Genomic DNA, 15900 nt, shown 5'->3' with positions numbered 1-15900 from the left:
GTGCTTTCACCATCATCTGTGGACATGTGCAGAGGGGCAAAAAATTTGAGTCACCTGATGTGCACATTCCCAGCTGAGACTGAACAAGGTGGCACTCTACATTCTGGTATCAGCTCTCACACTAAACTAGTGTCTTTCTGGCGATCTATTTAGTGCCACATTTTTTGCATTTTTGTGCTTCTTGTTGGGCCCCCAAGCATTGTGCTGAAGTGCTGCCCGATTCCTAACTGCAAAGAAGGCTATGACATGCCATACAGAGAATGTATGTGTTAGATAAGGTAAGAGAACATACGTGTTAGATATACGTGTTCGTTCAGGCAAGGATTATAGTGCTGCTGGCCATGAGTTCAATTTTAATGAATCAATAATACATATTAAATAAGGTGTCTTGAAACACAAACATACACAAAACAAGATTATAAATTGATCAGCGGACAAAAATGTTGTGACCAGGGACTTCCCTGGTGGCGCAGTGGTTAAGAATCCACCTGCCAGTGCAGGGGACACGGGTTCGAGCCCTGGTCTGGGAAGATCCCACATGCCGCAGAGCAACTAAGCCCGGCTGCCACAACTACTGAGCCTGCGCTCTAGAGCCCATGGAGCCACAACTACTGAGCCCGTGTGCCACAACTACTGAAGCCCACATGCTCTAGGGCCTGTGCTTCGCAGCAAGAGAAGCCACCACCACAATGAGAAAGCATGCGCACCGCAATGAAGAGTAGCCCCCACTCGCCATGGCTAGAGAAAGCCTGCGTGCAGCAATGAAGACCCAATGCAGACAAAAATAAATAAAATAAATAAATTTATTAAAAAAAAAAAAAAAAACACCCAAGGATGGGATTATGGGCACCATGCCAGGAAGAGGCGAGACTGGCTGGGCAGACAACTAAAAAAAAAAAAAAAAAAAAAAATGTTCTGACCAGAGGCTTGAAAGAATCCTGTAATTCCCCTACAAAGAGCAATGGTTCAGTAATCGAGAGCTCAGGGCTCCAGGCAACTTTATAGACCATAACTATCATGAATAATGAGAATCAACATTATATACATACAAGTATATATGTAAAACATACACAGTAAAAGTTCTTCCATTAAGCCACGCTCAAAAAAGCCAAGGATATATACGCTGACAAGTCCCCAATTCCTCTCTGTAGCCTGGACTTCCTTCTCTGAATTCCAGACGTGTATATCCTACTGCCAGTCAGTGTCTCCACTTGGCTCTCCTAGGCATCTTGTTTAACAGGCCTAAAAGTAAACACCCCGGCACCTCCAACTCACCAACCCACATTCGTCTATTTCTTACACATCCAATCCATTAGCAAATCCTATCACTGTATCTTTAAACTGCATCCAGAATCAAATCACTTCTCACCATCTCCTCCGCTCAGCTCCTACCCTTGTCCAAGTTGCCACCACCTACCTCTGCCTGGTTTAGGACCTCAGCCTTCAAACTGGTCTCTCTGCTCTGCCTTTGCTCTGTTCTCAGCAGTTTAGCCAGAGGACCCTTTGGAAACCTAAGTTAGATCACAGCGCTCCTTCGCCTGACTCTCCAATGTCCCCCTCACCCCATCTGACTCAGGAGTAAAATGGGAGCTCTAACCTTGTCCATCAACTAGCTCATACATATATGCCCTTCAACGAATTTAATCATAGCAGCCATGTGGGGTAGGTGTTGTTATTATCTCCATGGCACAGAGGAGGGAACTAAAGGCTGTTAAGTAGCTCATTCAAGAGCTCACAGCTGGTAAGAGGCAGAGCTGGGACACTAACCCGGGCAGTTTGGCACCACAGGCCACGTTCTTGCCACTCAGCTACGCTGCCTCTCTAAAAGCTAAAGCCCTTACCCCTCCTCGCCTCCTTCAGGTCTCTGCTCACATGTCACCCCACAAGGGAGGCCTTCCTTGACACCCCTACTCTAGCACTCCCAATTCCCCTCCCTTGCTTTATTTCTCTCCACAGCACTTCACTTTTACACATGCTACATATTCGACTTGTTTCTGTATTCATCTCCTGTCTCCTCACCCAGGATGTAAGCTCCGTAAGGGCAGGAATCATTGCCCTCTTTGGTCATGGCTGTTTCCGCAGTGCCTGCAAACAGTAGCACTCAATAAATACTCAGTGAATGAATCAGAGACTCAAAATCTAGGCCCAATAATTTCTGAGCAAAGTCTCTCCCCCTTACCTGCATAGATCTCCTGGCACCAAAAGGCCCAGGAATAGCCTCGAAGGCGACAACTCCTTACTTGAATTTCAGATTTTATAAGTCTCCATTATTCAAGTCAACCAGCAACCTCCTCCCTGCTTCCTCCCAACTGTGTCACAGGTCAGTAGAGGTGACTGGGAAAGTACTGCTCTCACAGAAATAGAATACATACACACAGGCTGACTTTCAAAGTGATAATCCAAAGTGACTTTGGGATCATCAATGTCTTTGTTTTGTTTTTGCTTTTTAAATATTTATTTATTTATTTATTTAGGCTGTACCAGGTCTGAGTTGCAGCACGCAGGATCTTCTTTGTGGCATACAGGCTCTTTACTTGTGGCATTCGGAATCTTTAGTTGTGGCATGCGTGTGGGACCTAGTTCCCTGACCAGGGATCAAACCCAGGCCCCTTGCGTTGGGAGCGCGGAGTCTTAGCCACTGCGCCACCAGGGAAGTCCCAAGGTCTTTGTTTTTAATAGCTTTACTGAGTTACAATTTACACATTATAAACACTCACCTGTTTAAGTGTATAATTCGATGAATTTTAGTGAGTTCCCAAAGTTGTGCACCATCACCACAATCCAGTTTTAGAACATTTCTATCACCTCAAAACAACTCTCATGCTCCTTTACATCAAACCCCTACCCCAGCACCTATCCGTTGGTTTTGTATTATCTTCATGTCTTCTAATCCTTAGATCCACAAAGAAATCAAAATTCCCTTCTCACTGCAAAGTCTACAAAGCATTACTTTTCTTACATGATAACTTAGCTCAAAACTCTCCCACAGGGCTTCCCTGGTGGTTCAGTGGTTAAGAATCCGCCTGCCAATGCAGGGGACAGGGGTTCGAGCCCTGGTCTGGGAAGATCCCACATGCCGCGGAGCAACTAAGCCCACGTGTCTAGAGTCCGTGCTCCGCAACAAGAGAAGCCACCGCAATGAGAAGCCCGCGCACCACAACGAAGAGTAGCCCCCGCTCGCCACAACTAGAGAAAGCCCGGCACAGCAACAAAGACCCAACACAGCCAAAAATAAATAAATTAAATAAATAAACTTACTTAAAAAAATTTAAAAAAAAACCTTTCCCACAGAGCAGGGAAGGAAAGAGAAAAGACCTAAGCACGTCTCCATAACTGCAGACTCAAAGAACCAAGTGCACACAGGCTCAGCAGGCAAACCCTCAGGCCTGCCTGTGAGCACAGGGAAAAGAGAATATAAGGTGGAAGGCAGGGAGGCCCGGCCTGCACGAGGGTCTTACCAAGTTCCAGAATCTCTCGTGTTTGCTTGGATTCTCACTGCCCAGAACATCTGCCGACAAACTGTCCACCTCACACACGTGCAGTTGGACCCAGTCAAGGAGGTGAAGGAGAAGAGGGCCGGCTGGAAGGAAAAACTCTCGTCACATACAAAAGCAGTAAATTCCACTTTCCCAAAGTACAGAGAATGTAGGACACACGAGCTATGTAGGAAGTGGTTTATCCCTCTTAAGTGAGCACACATGTGGTCCTGAATAAAGGGCTGAGCTAGCAAATAGACTTTTATGGAATGCTTCCTCTGGCCAGGCAGCTCCACCTTTCACTGAATCCTGGGAAGGGCTGGACATGAGACCCAGACCTCACCACCCCACCACCCCCCAGATTCTTCAGAACTACGCAATACTCACTGGCTATGTAAGTCATGGCCATATAGGGACTGGTACTGACTAGATGCCAGGTATGCAACAATGATAAAAACATAGCGACAGCCCTCAAAATCTACTGGAGGCGGGCAGATAAACAACTAATTTTAATTTCAAGTTGCTCCGTGCTTTAGCAGGAGTATGAATAAAAAGCTATGACTACACAGAGACCATTAATACACATTTATGAATAACAGTAAACAAAAACCATGAAAAGAATGCAAAAAAGCCTGTAGCACCTCCACAGAGAGCCCACTCAAGCCAGGATACCGTACTGACCACAATTTTATTCAAGATCAACAGAATAATTCGGAGTGGACCATTAACTTGTAGGGTTGCCCCTGCCTCAATCACTAGTGAAAGAATTCTCAAAGTGACTTTGCCGCCTACCACCTAACTCCTCTTCATATCCGTAAAACCTTTTTCCTTTTTAAAATTCTAAACAACAGAAATGTATTGTCTCACATTTCTGGAGGCTAAAAGTCTGAGCCTAATGTGTTGGAAGGGTTGGTTCCTTCGGAGGCTAAGGAAGAACCCGTGCCACGCCCCTCCCCTAGCTTCTCCTAAAACTTTCTTAAGCTTGACCAGTCCATGATATAAATATCGACCACCCCTTTCGCACGCTAGTTTAATATCTGTTTTCTTGGTATTTTTCAGGGGTCACCTGCCTAAGATTTTAGATTTTCAGAAGATTGTCTGATTCTTTTTGCAGTATCTGACAAAATGGCAGGCTTCTTTGGGTATCATGTAATACTTTCTGATGGATATGTCGATGAAAAGCAATGAAAAGAGCATTCTAGGCAACAAAACACTCATCACAACATAGAAAAGGGCAGGGGGACACCTTTGATGTTGTGACAAGATGATTCTGTGCTCACCTGGGGCTACTTCAATAAAAAGAATCTCACAAAGGTTCCAAATGAGCTCCATTGCTGACAGACTGGAGACCTAAGGAAGAAATGGAGACAAAGTTTTGACTGAAAACGTTCCTGAGGTTTTTTCTTAAAGCAAAGAAACAAAGGAGAGCTTGAAACACATCATGGTCATTCATTAACTCAACATTTACTGACTATTCCTATGGCAGGGTTTCCCACAAGGCAGCCAGTGAGAGAATTTTAGGGGGTGGGACACAGACTAATATTTTCTATTTTAATGGTTGTGGTTTTAGTTTAACGTGCATTAGAAAAATATAACTAGCTCATTATACCCATGATCTTGATGAATATTATGGTTTAGGAAGAGGCTTTGAGTGAAAAGGGAGAGACGATTTTTAGAAAAATATTCACTAAATAATATTACAATATACAGATACAGCAAAAATTGTGAAGCTGGTATTCAAGGGACTGACACTTAGGAAACAGTCTACTAAAAAGCAAACCCGGGACTTCCCGGGAGGTCCAGTGGTTAAGACTGCGCACTTCCAACGCAGGGGGGCGCAGGTCTGGGAACCAAGATCCCACGTGCCGTGGCCAAAACAAAAAACAAAAAAAAACCACAAACCCAATATAAGACACCAAAATAAATCGGATCTGGACCCTGCCCTTAGGAATATGCAGTATTCCCTCCCCCACCATTCTTCTGTGCAAAATCACAAAACACCTTAATCATAAGGAAAAATAAATGTTTTGATGACAGAGATAACGCACCAGTCCCTATTCACTACTGAGTTTGAACAATATCAAAATTCTAACCAAAGAAAGAGAATTCTTTAAGTCATCTTCCAACTAAAGTTAAACAACCGGCAGCTTAAAAATGCTGGGTTCATTAGCTGAGTACAGTTTATGAGACTAACCAGTGATTCCAAAAGCTTAGCTCACTACCTCAGGTGACACAATGTGATTAGGATTTATATTTCCCACAAGAGTTGAAAACTAATACAAGTATTTATCAAGCACATCCTTGTGTTCCAATGTGCAAGGCCTTGAAGGGGGCACCGGGAAGTTCAAGATGATTCTTACCACCCCAAGGAGTTGCCTATCTACCCAGAAAGAGAGACTTCTGCAACACCAGTGATTGCAATGCCACTGCCGGTGGGTGCTGAGGATGCAGCTGGACATAAAGGAGGTACCAGTACAACAAAACTCCCTTACCTGGATGCTAAACTGGCGGCCAATGGCTGGATCTTTACCAGCAACTAACAAAACACAAGACATTTTAAGTGAGCAATGAAACTTTAGTCTTACTGTTATAGCTTCACATATAAGTACTGTGGCTTGTGCCTTCTAAGACCATCCATTTTCACTATAGATTTTTCAAAAAATGCTTCATAGCTCTGTTGTAGATGAATGATCTCAAACCAAGGCCTTCAAATTACAAGTGGCTCTTTCAACTACAATACAGCAAATGTAGACACCACCATGTTATATAAGACTCTACCCAGCATCTAGGAGTCACATGGCTCTCGCGGTTATGATGACTTTAAATCACCAAGGTCAAAGAACTGGGAATGTGATTATCGAAGATCTTTAATTTGGCCCTTCAGCCTCATATCTGTCAACATAATATGTTCTAATTTGAAAAACATACTCAAGACAATTGCCAAAAAATTAAGGATTATTTAAGACGGGAAAGTAAGAGTTTTGAATTGGAATGTCAATCAGATTTTAACTTGTCGTATTTACAGCCAGATAAATTCTTCAACTATTATCACATACAAACAAAGTCCTTACTTGCAAGCTGGTGCATTTCCTCCAGGCATGCTCTTATGACTGATCGGTAGTTTTTACTCACTCGAACCAACCTACAAACAATGAAATGACATACAAGACGAAGCTGGAACAGTTTGTGGTGATAGAAAGTAAGGAACATCTTGTGAAGATAGAAAGTATAAAAAAAAAAAAGATAAGTTGCTGAAAGACAGGAGCCAACTTGAAGGAGCTCCTAATGACCAAAGCTGAAACAACTTGAGCGACAAAATAAGTAAAACACCACATAACCCACTGACTGAAATAAATATCCTTGAGTGCACACTGATATTAATTGTTGCAAATGAGACCCACTGATGGACCCTAAAATTAGTGGCTGAAATTTGAAGAGAAATAGGATTTGCATAGTCTCAAGGTTTCTCCCCCAAATACTTATTAGTCACACAGGGAAAGATGGTAATTTTACAGTACAGAAACCCAGCAGAAACCACATTAACCAAGCAATCAAGGTCAACAATAACATAAGAAGACATCAGCATCATGAACCTCGTGATATGATGTACTGAGAATGACATATCACACCACTTCTGTGGTATTCTTGCTAAAAATGCATAACCTCTGTCCAATCATGAGAAAACACCAGACAAACCCAGGACAGTTTTGAGGGACGGTCTCTAAGACAATTGGTCAATATTTTTCAAAAGTGTCAAGGTCATGAAGGAGATGAGGGAGAAAAAAACTAAATTCAATCTCATTTGGCTGCAGAAGAGAAAAAAGGACATTAGTGAAAAAATTAGTGAAATTCAAATAAGGTCTTCAGTTAATCATACTGCATCAATTTTTTAAAATTAATTAATTAATTAATTTTATTTTTGGCTGTGTTGGGTCTTCATTGCTGTGCGCGGGCTTTCTCTAGTTGTGGCGAGCGGGGGCTACTCTTTGTTGCGGTGCGGGGGCTTCTCACTGTCGGGGCTTCTCTTTTTGCGGAGCACGGGCTCTAGGCGCGCGGGCTTCAGTAGTTGTGGCACATGGGCTCAGTAGTTGTGGCTTGTGGGCTCTAGAGCTCAGGCTCAGTAGTTGTGGCTTACGGGCCTAGTTGCTCCGTGGCATGTGGGATCCTCCCGGGCCAGGGCTTGAACCCGTGTCCCTTGCATTGGCAGGCAGATTCTTAACCACTGCGCCACCAGGGAAGCCCCAGACTGCATCAATGTTTAAGTTTCCTGGTTTAAATACCAGTAATGTGGTTATGTAAGATATTAACATTAGAGAAGCTTGGTAAGGGATGTACAGAAATCTATTATTTTTGTACCTTTTCTGTAAGTTTAAAATTAGTTCAAAATAGAGTTCTTCAAAAAGGAAATAGCAGATTGTAAAGCAACTATACTCCAATAAAAATTAATTAAAAAAAAATTTGGTAGACAGATTCTACAACTAAGCAGGTGGCAACAAGGTCATCTTTCCATCATCACCATAGGCTGTTTGAGATAGGAGAGACCTCACAGGTCTATCAGTCTGGGTCTTTGTTTTGGAAATGATGCAAAAGAAGCCTAAATCATGGGGCTTCCCTGGTGGCACAGTGGTTAAGAATCCGCCTGTCAATGCAGGGGACACGGGTTCGAGCCCTGGTCCAGGAAGATCCCACATGCTGCAGAGCTCCTAAGCCTGCGTGCCACAACTACTGAGCCTGCACTCTGGAGCCCGCGAGCCACAACTACTGAGCCCACACACCACAACTACTGAAGCCCACGCACCTAGAGCCCATGCTCCGCAACAAGAGAAGCCACCGCAATGAGAAGCCCTCGCAACACAATGAAGAGTAGCCCCCACTCGCCGCAACTAGAGAAAGTCCGCGCGCAACAACAAAGACCCAAAGCAGCCAAAAATAAATAATAAATAAATAAATAAAATTGTAAAAAAAAAGCCTAAATCATGCTCTAAATACACACGCACACACAAAGGAAATAGCAGAACAAAACAAACAGAAAGCAACTGGCTATTAGTTACCAATATGCAGATCCTTAGCAAGAAACATTAGTTCTAAAAGAAGAGACCTAAAGGCCACCTACTGGCTCCATTTATTTTCATTCTTATTTATTTTTTTTCTGGCTCCATTTAAAGATGAACAGAAGCTACAATGGGGCCAGCAGGATGTGAAGCAACTTGCACACACTGTCTCACCTAATCCTCACTACTCCTTACCCCCTTTCACAGTCAAGATTCAGGCCCAAATAAATAACTCACCCAGCCAAAAAACAAGGTAATATGCTGACCCCCATGCACAAAACAGGAGCTACCATCCCACCATTAGTAGGATATTCACTAATTTATTAATTCAGCAAACATTTTAGAGCACCTACCGTATAGATGCACAAGGAGATCTGGGAACAGAGGGCCCACATAAATAAGACGGAGTCCCTGCCTTCCAGGAATTACAGGACTTTTGACATGTTTTTTCCTTGGAGTCATAATAGATTTCTCTGAGTTATCAATATTCTGTATCAGAGCCTCTTGTCACCAGTCATCTCTCATACACAGACACATACATAGACACACACACACACACACACACACACACACACACACACACACACACACACACGCTGACCAGGGTATCCTCCAGGGTGATTCATTTGTAAAATGCTTATCAAGGAAGTAAAATACTGTGACACTGTGGTTAATAATAAGACATATAAAACTGGTCTTCGGGACTTCCTGCAGGGGGTGAGGGTTCGATCCCTGGTCGGGGAACTAAGATCCCCCATGCTGCGCAGTGCAACCAAAAAGTAAAAAAAAAAAAAAAAAAATTAAAACTGGTCTTCATCCCCAGTCCCTGACCCACAGCTCCTAAAACCTCTGAAAATTCCTAAGTGATAAGAGTGCTAGAAGCATCTTTTGTTCCAACTCTGGGTGGCTCCTGGATGAGGGCTGGTCACAAGAAAGACCAAGTCATAATTAGAAACTTGAAATTTTCAGCCCTGTCCCTGACTTCTCTAGAGAGGGGAGAGGGCTGGAAATGGAGATAATAATTGATCATGCCTACATGAGGAAGATTCCATAAAATCTCAATAGCGTGGGGTTTGGAGAGCTTCCAGGTAGGTTAACACATCCATGTACCAGGATGGTGACACAACCCAGCTCGAGAGAGACAGAGGTTCCTGCGCTTGGGACCCTTCCAGACCATGCCCCACGTACATCATCTGGCTGTTTTTCTGTGTCCTTTCTCATATCTTTTAAAGAACTGGTAAATGTGTTTCCTTGAGTTCTGTGAGCTGCTCTAGCGAATTAATCAAACCTGAGGTGGTCATGGGAACCTCTGATTTATCGCCAAGTTGGACAGAAGCTGTGGGTAACCTGGGGACCCACTATTTGTGATTGGCATCTGAATGGGGGACAGTTTTGTGGGACTGAGCCCTTAATTTATGGGATCTGATGTTATCTCCAAGTAGACAGTGTTAGAATTGAGTTGAATTGTAGGATACCCAGCTTGTTTCAGAGAATTGCTTAGTGGGGAAAAACTCCCAGACGTCTGGTGTCAGAAGTGTTGTGAGTAAAACACAAGAGGGAAAAAACTGTTTTTGTTTTTGTTTTTTCAATACAGATACCAACATTGTCCATTCCCTAACCGTATGAATGGACTCTAAAAAAAACCTAACACAGGGGTTCTCAAAATCTACTGTACTTAAGACTCACTTAGAGATTTTAGGATACACCCCTAGAAATTTTGGTGATATGAGGTGGGGCCTGAACAAGTACCTGACACTGATGCAGTTAACTCATGAACCACACTCCAAACAATTCTAGTCTATAAATAATACAAGTTTTCTGGTCTCTTCACAAAACAAATGCTTTAAAAATAATTCTTTAAAGACAAAACAAAACTCCCAAGAGTGGAGCCTCATTCAATGACTCTCAGGTGCTTATTTGGCTTAAATTTTATTCTTTGGAGGGTAAGTGAAGTAGGAATATAAACAAAGCAGCAGCCAGTAAATCAATCAGCAGCCATCTGCGCATTCTCTGTAAGACATTTCCATCCATGACCACTTACACTGCCCAGTAAAGAGAACACAAACTAGAACCAGGGGCCCGTTATTTCTCCAGGAGAGCCATCCGTCACGCAAAAGGATAAGGGTGCATTTCATTCGGTTTCCCACAATTCAGCTGTGGGCTGCAGCACCTATCAGCAGCCTACTTACTGAGTTTTTCTGGATTTTCCAGTCAACTCTTCTTCAAGTCTCTGGAGGCCCACAAAGATCCCATGGGATTCATTGAAGAGTTTTCTCAGGATTTGAGAGTAGACATCCTCATTCTTTCGGATTATATGGATAAAGGGGCAACCTGGCACCATGTCTGATTTTTCTGAAACAAAACAGAAGAAAAATTTAACACCTATCACCATCATCCTCATAAAAGAACCCACTCTAAAAACTTTGAGTATCTAATTACAAAAGTTTCAGCTTCTTTGCTACTGATTTCATTTATTAAAAATGATATGAATTATCATTTATCCACACATGAATTTTTACTTTTTTTTTTTTTTTTTTTTTTGGCCGTGCCACGCGGCATATGGGGTCTTAGTTCCCCGACCAGGGCTCGAACCTGTACCCCCTGCAGTGGGAGCATGGAGTCCTAATCACTGGACCGCCAGGGAAGTCCCCACACATGAATTTTTAAACACAAATGTTTACTCTCAGACTTTACTCCTCAATTCACTAGCATATTTTGTAATGACCTTTCACCTCCACCAACTGGAATATACTAGAAAAAAAAAGTAAACTCACTTAATATTAGCCTATGTAAAATTCAGTAAATAAGATAAACCTACAGCTGAAGTTTTATATAACATCAAAGTAAATATTATTTTTACACTACTTTTTTACTGCCACTACTCCTAAGACAAAGAATCAAGAACTGACTAAACTATTTTGCAACAGTGATGAAAAGGCTCTATAATGATAAATTATTAACCACCAACTTGTGGAAATTTCTTATATAACAGCTTCTCAAATAAGTTGTGATAATGTTCAATGGCTTGTCTTGAAAGTGATTTCAATAGATATAAACAAAAAAAGAAAGAAAACCTTGAGTTTCCAACAATCGAGGACAAGCCAGAAATGTTGATAAGCTTTCCTATTAAGTAGGAAAAGAGGCCATCCAGACCTAGTCACAGAAGTTTCTCTTCTGAGCAACTTCTACAGCTCTGCCAAACTTGAGATCTTCAATACCAACATATCCCATAAATATTTAACAACATTAGGGATAATTTTTTATTTATTTGTTTATTTATTTATTTACTTATTTGGCTGTGTCGGGTCTTAGTTGCAGCTTAGTTGCAGCACGGGCTCTAGAGCGCGGGCTCAGTAGTTGCAGTGTGCGGGCTCTCTAGTTGCAGTGTGCGGGCTCTCTAGTTGCGGTGCACAGGCTCTAGAGCGCAAAGGCTTAGTTGCCCCGCAGCATGTGGGATCTTAGTCCCCTGACCAGGGATTGGACCCGTGTCCCCTACATTGGAAGGCGGATTCTTAACCACTGGACCACCAGGAAAGTCCACGTTAGGGATAATTTTTAACTATAAAATCAAGAAAAACTACATTGCTTAAAAATTACATGAACTTCATACCATGTAATTTGCCAAAATTATATGAACTTCATTAGCTCAATCCGCTCCTTGTAAGAGGAAAACCACCACATTTGTATAAAGAATGTTGCAAATATTGCAAGAAAATCTCTTCAGCATTTTCTGAGATTTCTCTCTTGAAAAGGAGAAAGGAAAATCAAATATCAAGATTTCAGTTTTACCTTGCTACTAGAGGGAATCTGTATTGGAAAGGTAAGAGCCATGTCCGATACCTAATGGAGCTTAGAGAACAAAGCCAAGGACAAATCATTTTGCTCTCCAGCTCATTTGTGCTATGTATTAATAGCCTACGAAATTCAATCAAGTTCACAATGATAACATAAAGGTAAGGGCTATGACATTTGCAAAAATTCACAATGAGGGGACTACTACAAAGAGAATTAGTTACTCTGGACAAAAAGGAAAAAGAGCTTCACATTTTTAAATATAAAGAAAACCTTTCTTTAACACTGGAAGACCATTGTTAACTTTTTTTCCTGGACTCAACATCTGCCAGATCTCATAAATCAATGAAAATCTTAAATAGTTAAATAGTTTCAAAAATGAACATGGTACAAAATAAGTTAAACTGTTTCATATTTCAGCTAGTCAAATCTGAGAGAATAAAGAAGAAAAAAAAAGTGCCAAGATAGATAATCTAAAAGAAAACAAACAAAAAAAAACTACCTTTTTTGTTGAAAGAGGTTTCACACACCAGCATCTCCCCTGGACCCCAGTCAAAACACATTTGCTTCTTCTGGGAATTCACTCCCGGAATCAACTAGTAAAAAAAAATAAGGCACAGAAATTGTTATCTTCCTAAAGGCTTTGCTTTCAAATGACTTGCAGGTATAATCCTAGAAGCCAGTGGTCGTGAAAGTTATTAAGTGCTAATCTATGAACACAGCTGAGTGTGACTGAGATCAGCCCTGTCTGTTAGACCCTAAATGAACAAGCGAGTTTTGCTAGGCACCTCAACACAGCCAGTCACTTCTGAAGTGTTGATAAAAAGGAAAGCTACACCCCAATCAATTACTGTATGGTAATTCAGTGATCTGTAGTTCAGAAAAAGGGAAGTTAAAAAAATTAAAAAGGAATTGAACTGTTTGTTACTCACTAAAAAGACAGAGACCTCCAATCCCACGGCTTCTGTGTCACATCTTTTATGACTTGATTTTTTTACTCCAACTCAGACCAATCCCTCTAAGTCTCAGCTTCATAAATCCAACTGCCTAATCCACACCTTTATGAGTTATCTAACCTCTAGAGCTATATCCATAACGTCAAGAACCAAAAAAGGAACACTTGATGCTCATTCCCAAACCTCATTCCACTCCCCCAGTGGGACCAAGACTTTCCCAACTGTTAGGAACAATCCTTGTAATCCCCCGCTTTCCCTCATCACCCACTGAGTTTATTTTAGCTAAATATGCATCTGTCCTATACCCCAGCAATTCCATTTCTAGGTATTTATCTGGAAAGAAACAACCAAAGAAAGACAAGAAGAACTGTAACTTATATTTCTTAAGAGCCCTTGACCTAAAAAGACCACTGGTCTAGAAAAACTGCTCAAGATTATTCTCTCTCTGAATCTACACTTAAACATCCCTGAATCTGCTAATTACTAACTGGCCTTCACGTGCCTTGATAAGAGGAAGCAGCTGCATGAAGAGCAGGCACAACAACTGCTACACAGGGTGACAATGGTTTTCAGGGTTATTCATCAGCCTCTTGAGGGTGTGTGCAGCGTAAGCCCAAAGAGCAGACTAACTCTCAAATACCCATGTGACTGAGTTCGAACTGGCAGAGTTGAGGTTCAGATTCTAGACTATGCAGTTCTGCCAAGATCATGCCCCCCTGAGAGGCTGTGTCCACAAGGCCAACCAGTTTCCTACCTGGTCTCCCCAACACCAATGTAAAGCTGGGTTATCACAGGTCAACCATCACTACTGGGGGCAAAATTAAGCTTAGATCATTTTCATTCCATTTGTGAGTGCATGACTCATTGTCATGGTTCAATAACAAAGTGGCTCTCCTGGGCTGCACAGGGTACTGGGAAGGTTTCCCCATCCAAAGATTCAGACATAAGTGAAGGAAGGAAAAGCAAGATAACACGTAGTCTGTAAAAGTTCCAGTGATTCCGATAGCCTAATTTTTCACCCTGGAAACACTGACATAGTCCTTGATAGACATTTAATATTTAGCATGCTTTATATATGCATTAAAAGTTAACAATCTATAGCATATAGGAGTAAGCTTTATAGAGAGTAACAACCCACGTTAACTGCTATTTGAGATCTCATGTCTCTTTTTGTCCAGTTAGCTTTGAAATGACTTCTATTTTCAGTTTTTGGTTCTGTCAGATATTGCTTTGCAATCTGATGGCTTTAGCTGAAAACTGAAGGCATCTTAACCTTCTAAAAAGCAAAAATACAAGGTCAGGCAACTTGCAGTTTAGTGGGGCTTATAGGTTACCAAGAGCTAAGAGATGAAGAACAAGCCTAAACGGACAGAAATATTTGACCTAGTCAGGAAAGGCTTTCCTGACAAAGAGGCTGCTGGAGCTTGTATGTAAAAAATGAGCAGGATATAAACCTAAGAGAGAAGAGATCCCAGGCAGGGGGAATGGTAGGTGTCTCTTATCTAACAACCCTGAATCTCTTTATAAGCATCGTAGATCATCCACACCTGACATACTCTCTTGAGAGTTCAAATACAATTGAAAGAAAACAGAGCAATAAAAGAAGAGTCGCCGAAAGAATATATTTAGTAAACCTTGGGCCAGCTCAAGCAAAGCCAAGCTCACGGAGTTGCGACGTGAAGCTTAGCTCGGCTGGGAGAAAAAAGCCCCAATTCCTGTGCTTGGTTCAAGCCCGCTCATTAAAGCATTAGCCCAACAGGAAAAGCCAGAGAAGTAGGAAGGTCGGGAAGACAAGGGACGGAAAGGGATGGAATGGGGCCTCCAGGACCAGGTATTCTGAGTATACAAAGCGGCAGAAACCCAGCGACCACTGCGACCCAAACACGGGCACCTAGTTAATGTGACTTCTGGACGATGGCAATTGTACTGAGGGAAGGGGACGAGCACCTCGCAGGCGGCAGAGAGATAGACAAGCCTGCAGGGACGAAGCGGACCCAATCCTCGGACCTAGAAGGCAAACAATACTGTTCGGGGCACCCTTACAGTGACTGTCGGCTCGCTATCTAGCTCCTCCATAGCGCAGCACCTCACCGCCCGGAACTCGTGGGGCAGCCAACGCTCCCAGCTCGGGCCTCCCGCTCAGAGCCGGCTGCGAGAGAGGACCCCGTCCGAGCACCTCCTGAACTGCCTGCAGGTCCAAACCTCCAACGCCGCAGGGGTCTCTCCTCTTGGCCACGACCACCCCTCTGCGGCACTCCACACGTGTTCCTCCTTCCTGGCCTCGGCAATACGACAGGGAAAACAGCGCCAGCGGCAGCCTATCCACACAGTACCGCTCTCGTCAGATCCGGCGCCGCCACGGATAACCCCGAGCCAGGCAGAGAGAAGGTCCCGGAGACGGCGGGAGCGGCGGTGATGCGGCTGCGCGTGCGCGGGGCGGGGCGAGCGCTGGACTTGGCCGAGGTGTGAGTGAGCGCGGGACCTCTCCCGAGCCTGGCTTTCCACTCAGCTTCTTGGTCTGCAGGTTAGCGTCGTCGCCGCTGCTTCTCTGAGCAGTGTCCGTGGCAAGAGAGCCCTGTCGGTTCTTCGGGCTTGTGTACGAAGGCATTCGCCGCCACTCCTACC

At 43.1% G+C, this 15900-nt stretch overlaps 1 protein-coding gene across 2 annotated transcripts in view; it reads right to left on the bottom strand.

Annotated features, from left to right (window-relative positions):
* NUP85 (nucleoporin 85) overlaps positions 1–15692 on the bottom strand; it is a 29056-nt gene extending 13364 nt beyond the window's left edge. Inside the window, exons 1-7 of one of the 2 annotated variants that reach the window (XM_036836083.1) lie at positions 15319–15692; positions 12822–12915; positions 10717–10879; positions 6548–6618; positions 5969–6012; positions 4757–4826; positions 3459–3580 (exon numbers count right to left, since the gene is read on the bottom strand). In XM_036836083.1, coding sequence (XP_036691978.1) covers positions 3459–3580; positions 4757–4826; positions 5969–6012; positions 6548–6618; positions 10717–10879; positions 12822–12915; positions 15319–15351 — 597 coding nt within the window. In that variant the 5' untranslated portion in view covers positions 15352–15692. The remainder of the gene's footprint in view (positions 1–3458; positions 3581–4756; positions 4827–5968; positions 6013–6547; positions 6619–10716; positions 10880–12821; positions 12916–15318) is intronic. The other variant, XM_036836084.1, reaches the window with a different exon arrangement.
* Between the last annotated feature and the right edge of the window lie 208 nt (positions 15693–15900).

Source organism: Balaenoptera musculus, chromosome 20 (assembly GCF_009873245.2).
Source record: "Balaenoptera musculus isolate JJ_BM4_2016_0621 chromosome 20, mBalMus1.pri.v3, whole genome shotgun sequence".
In the NCBI taxonomy this organism is placed as follows: Eukaryota; Metazoa; Chordata; class Mammalia; order Artiodactyla; family Balaenopteridae; genus Balaenoptera; species Balaenoptera musculus.
Note: the sequence above shows the minus strand (reverse complement) of the source record. Positions and strands in the feature narration are given on the sequence as shown.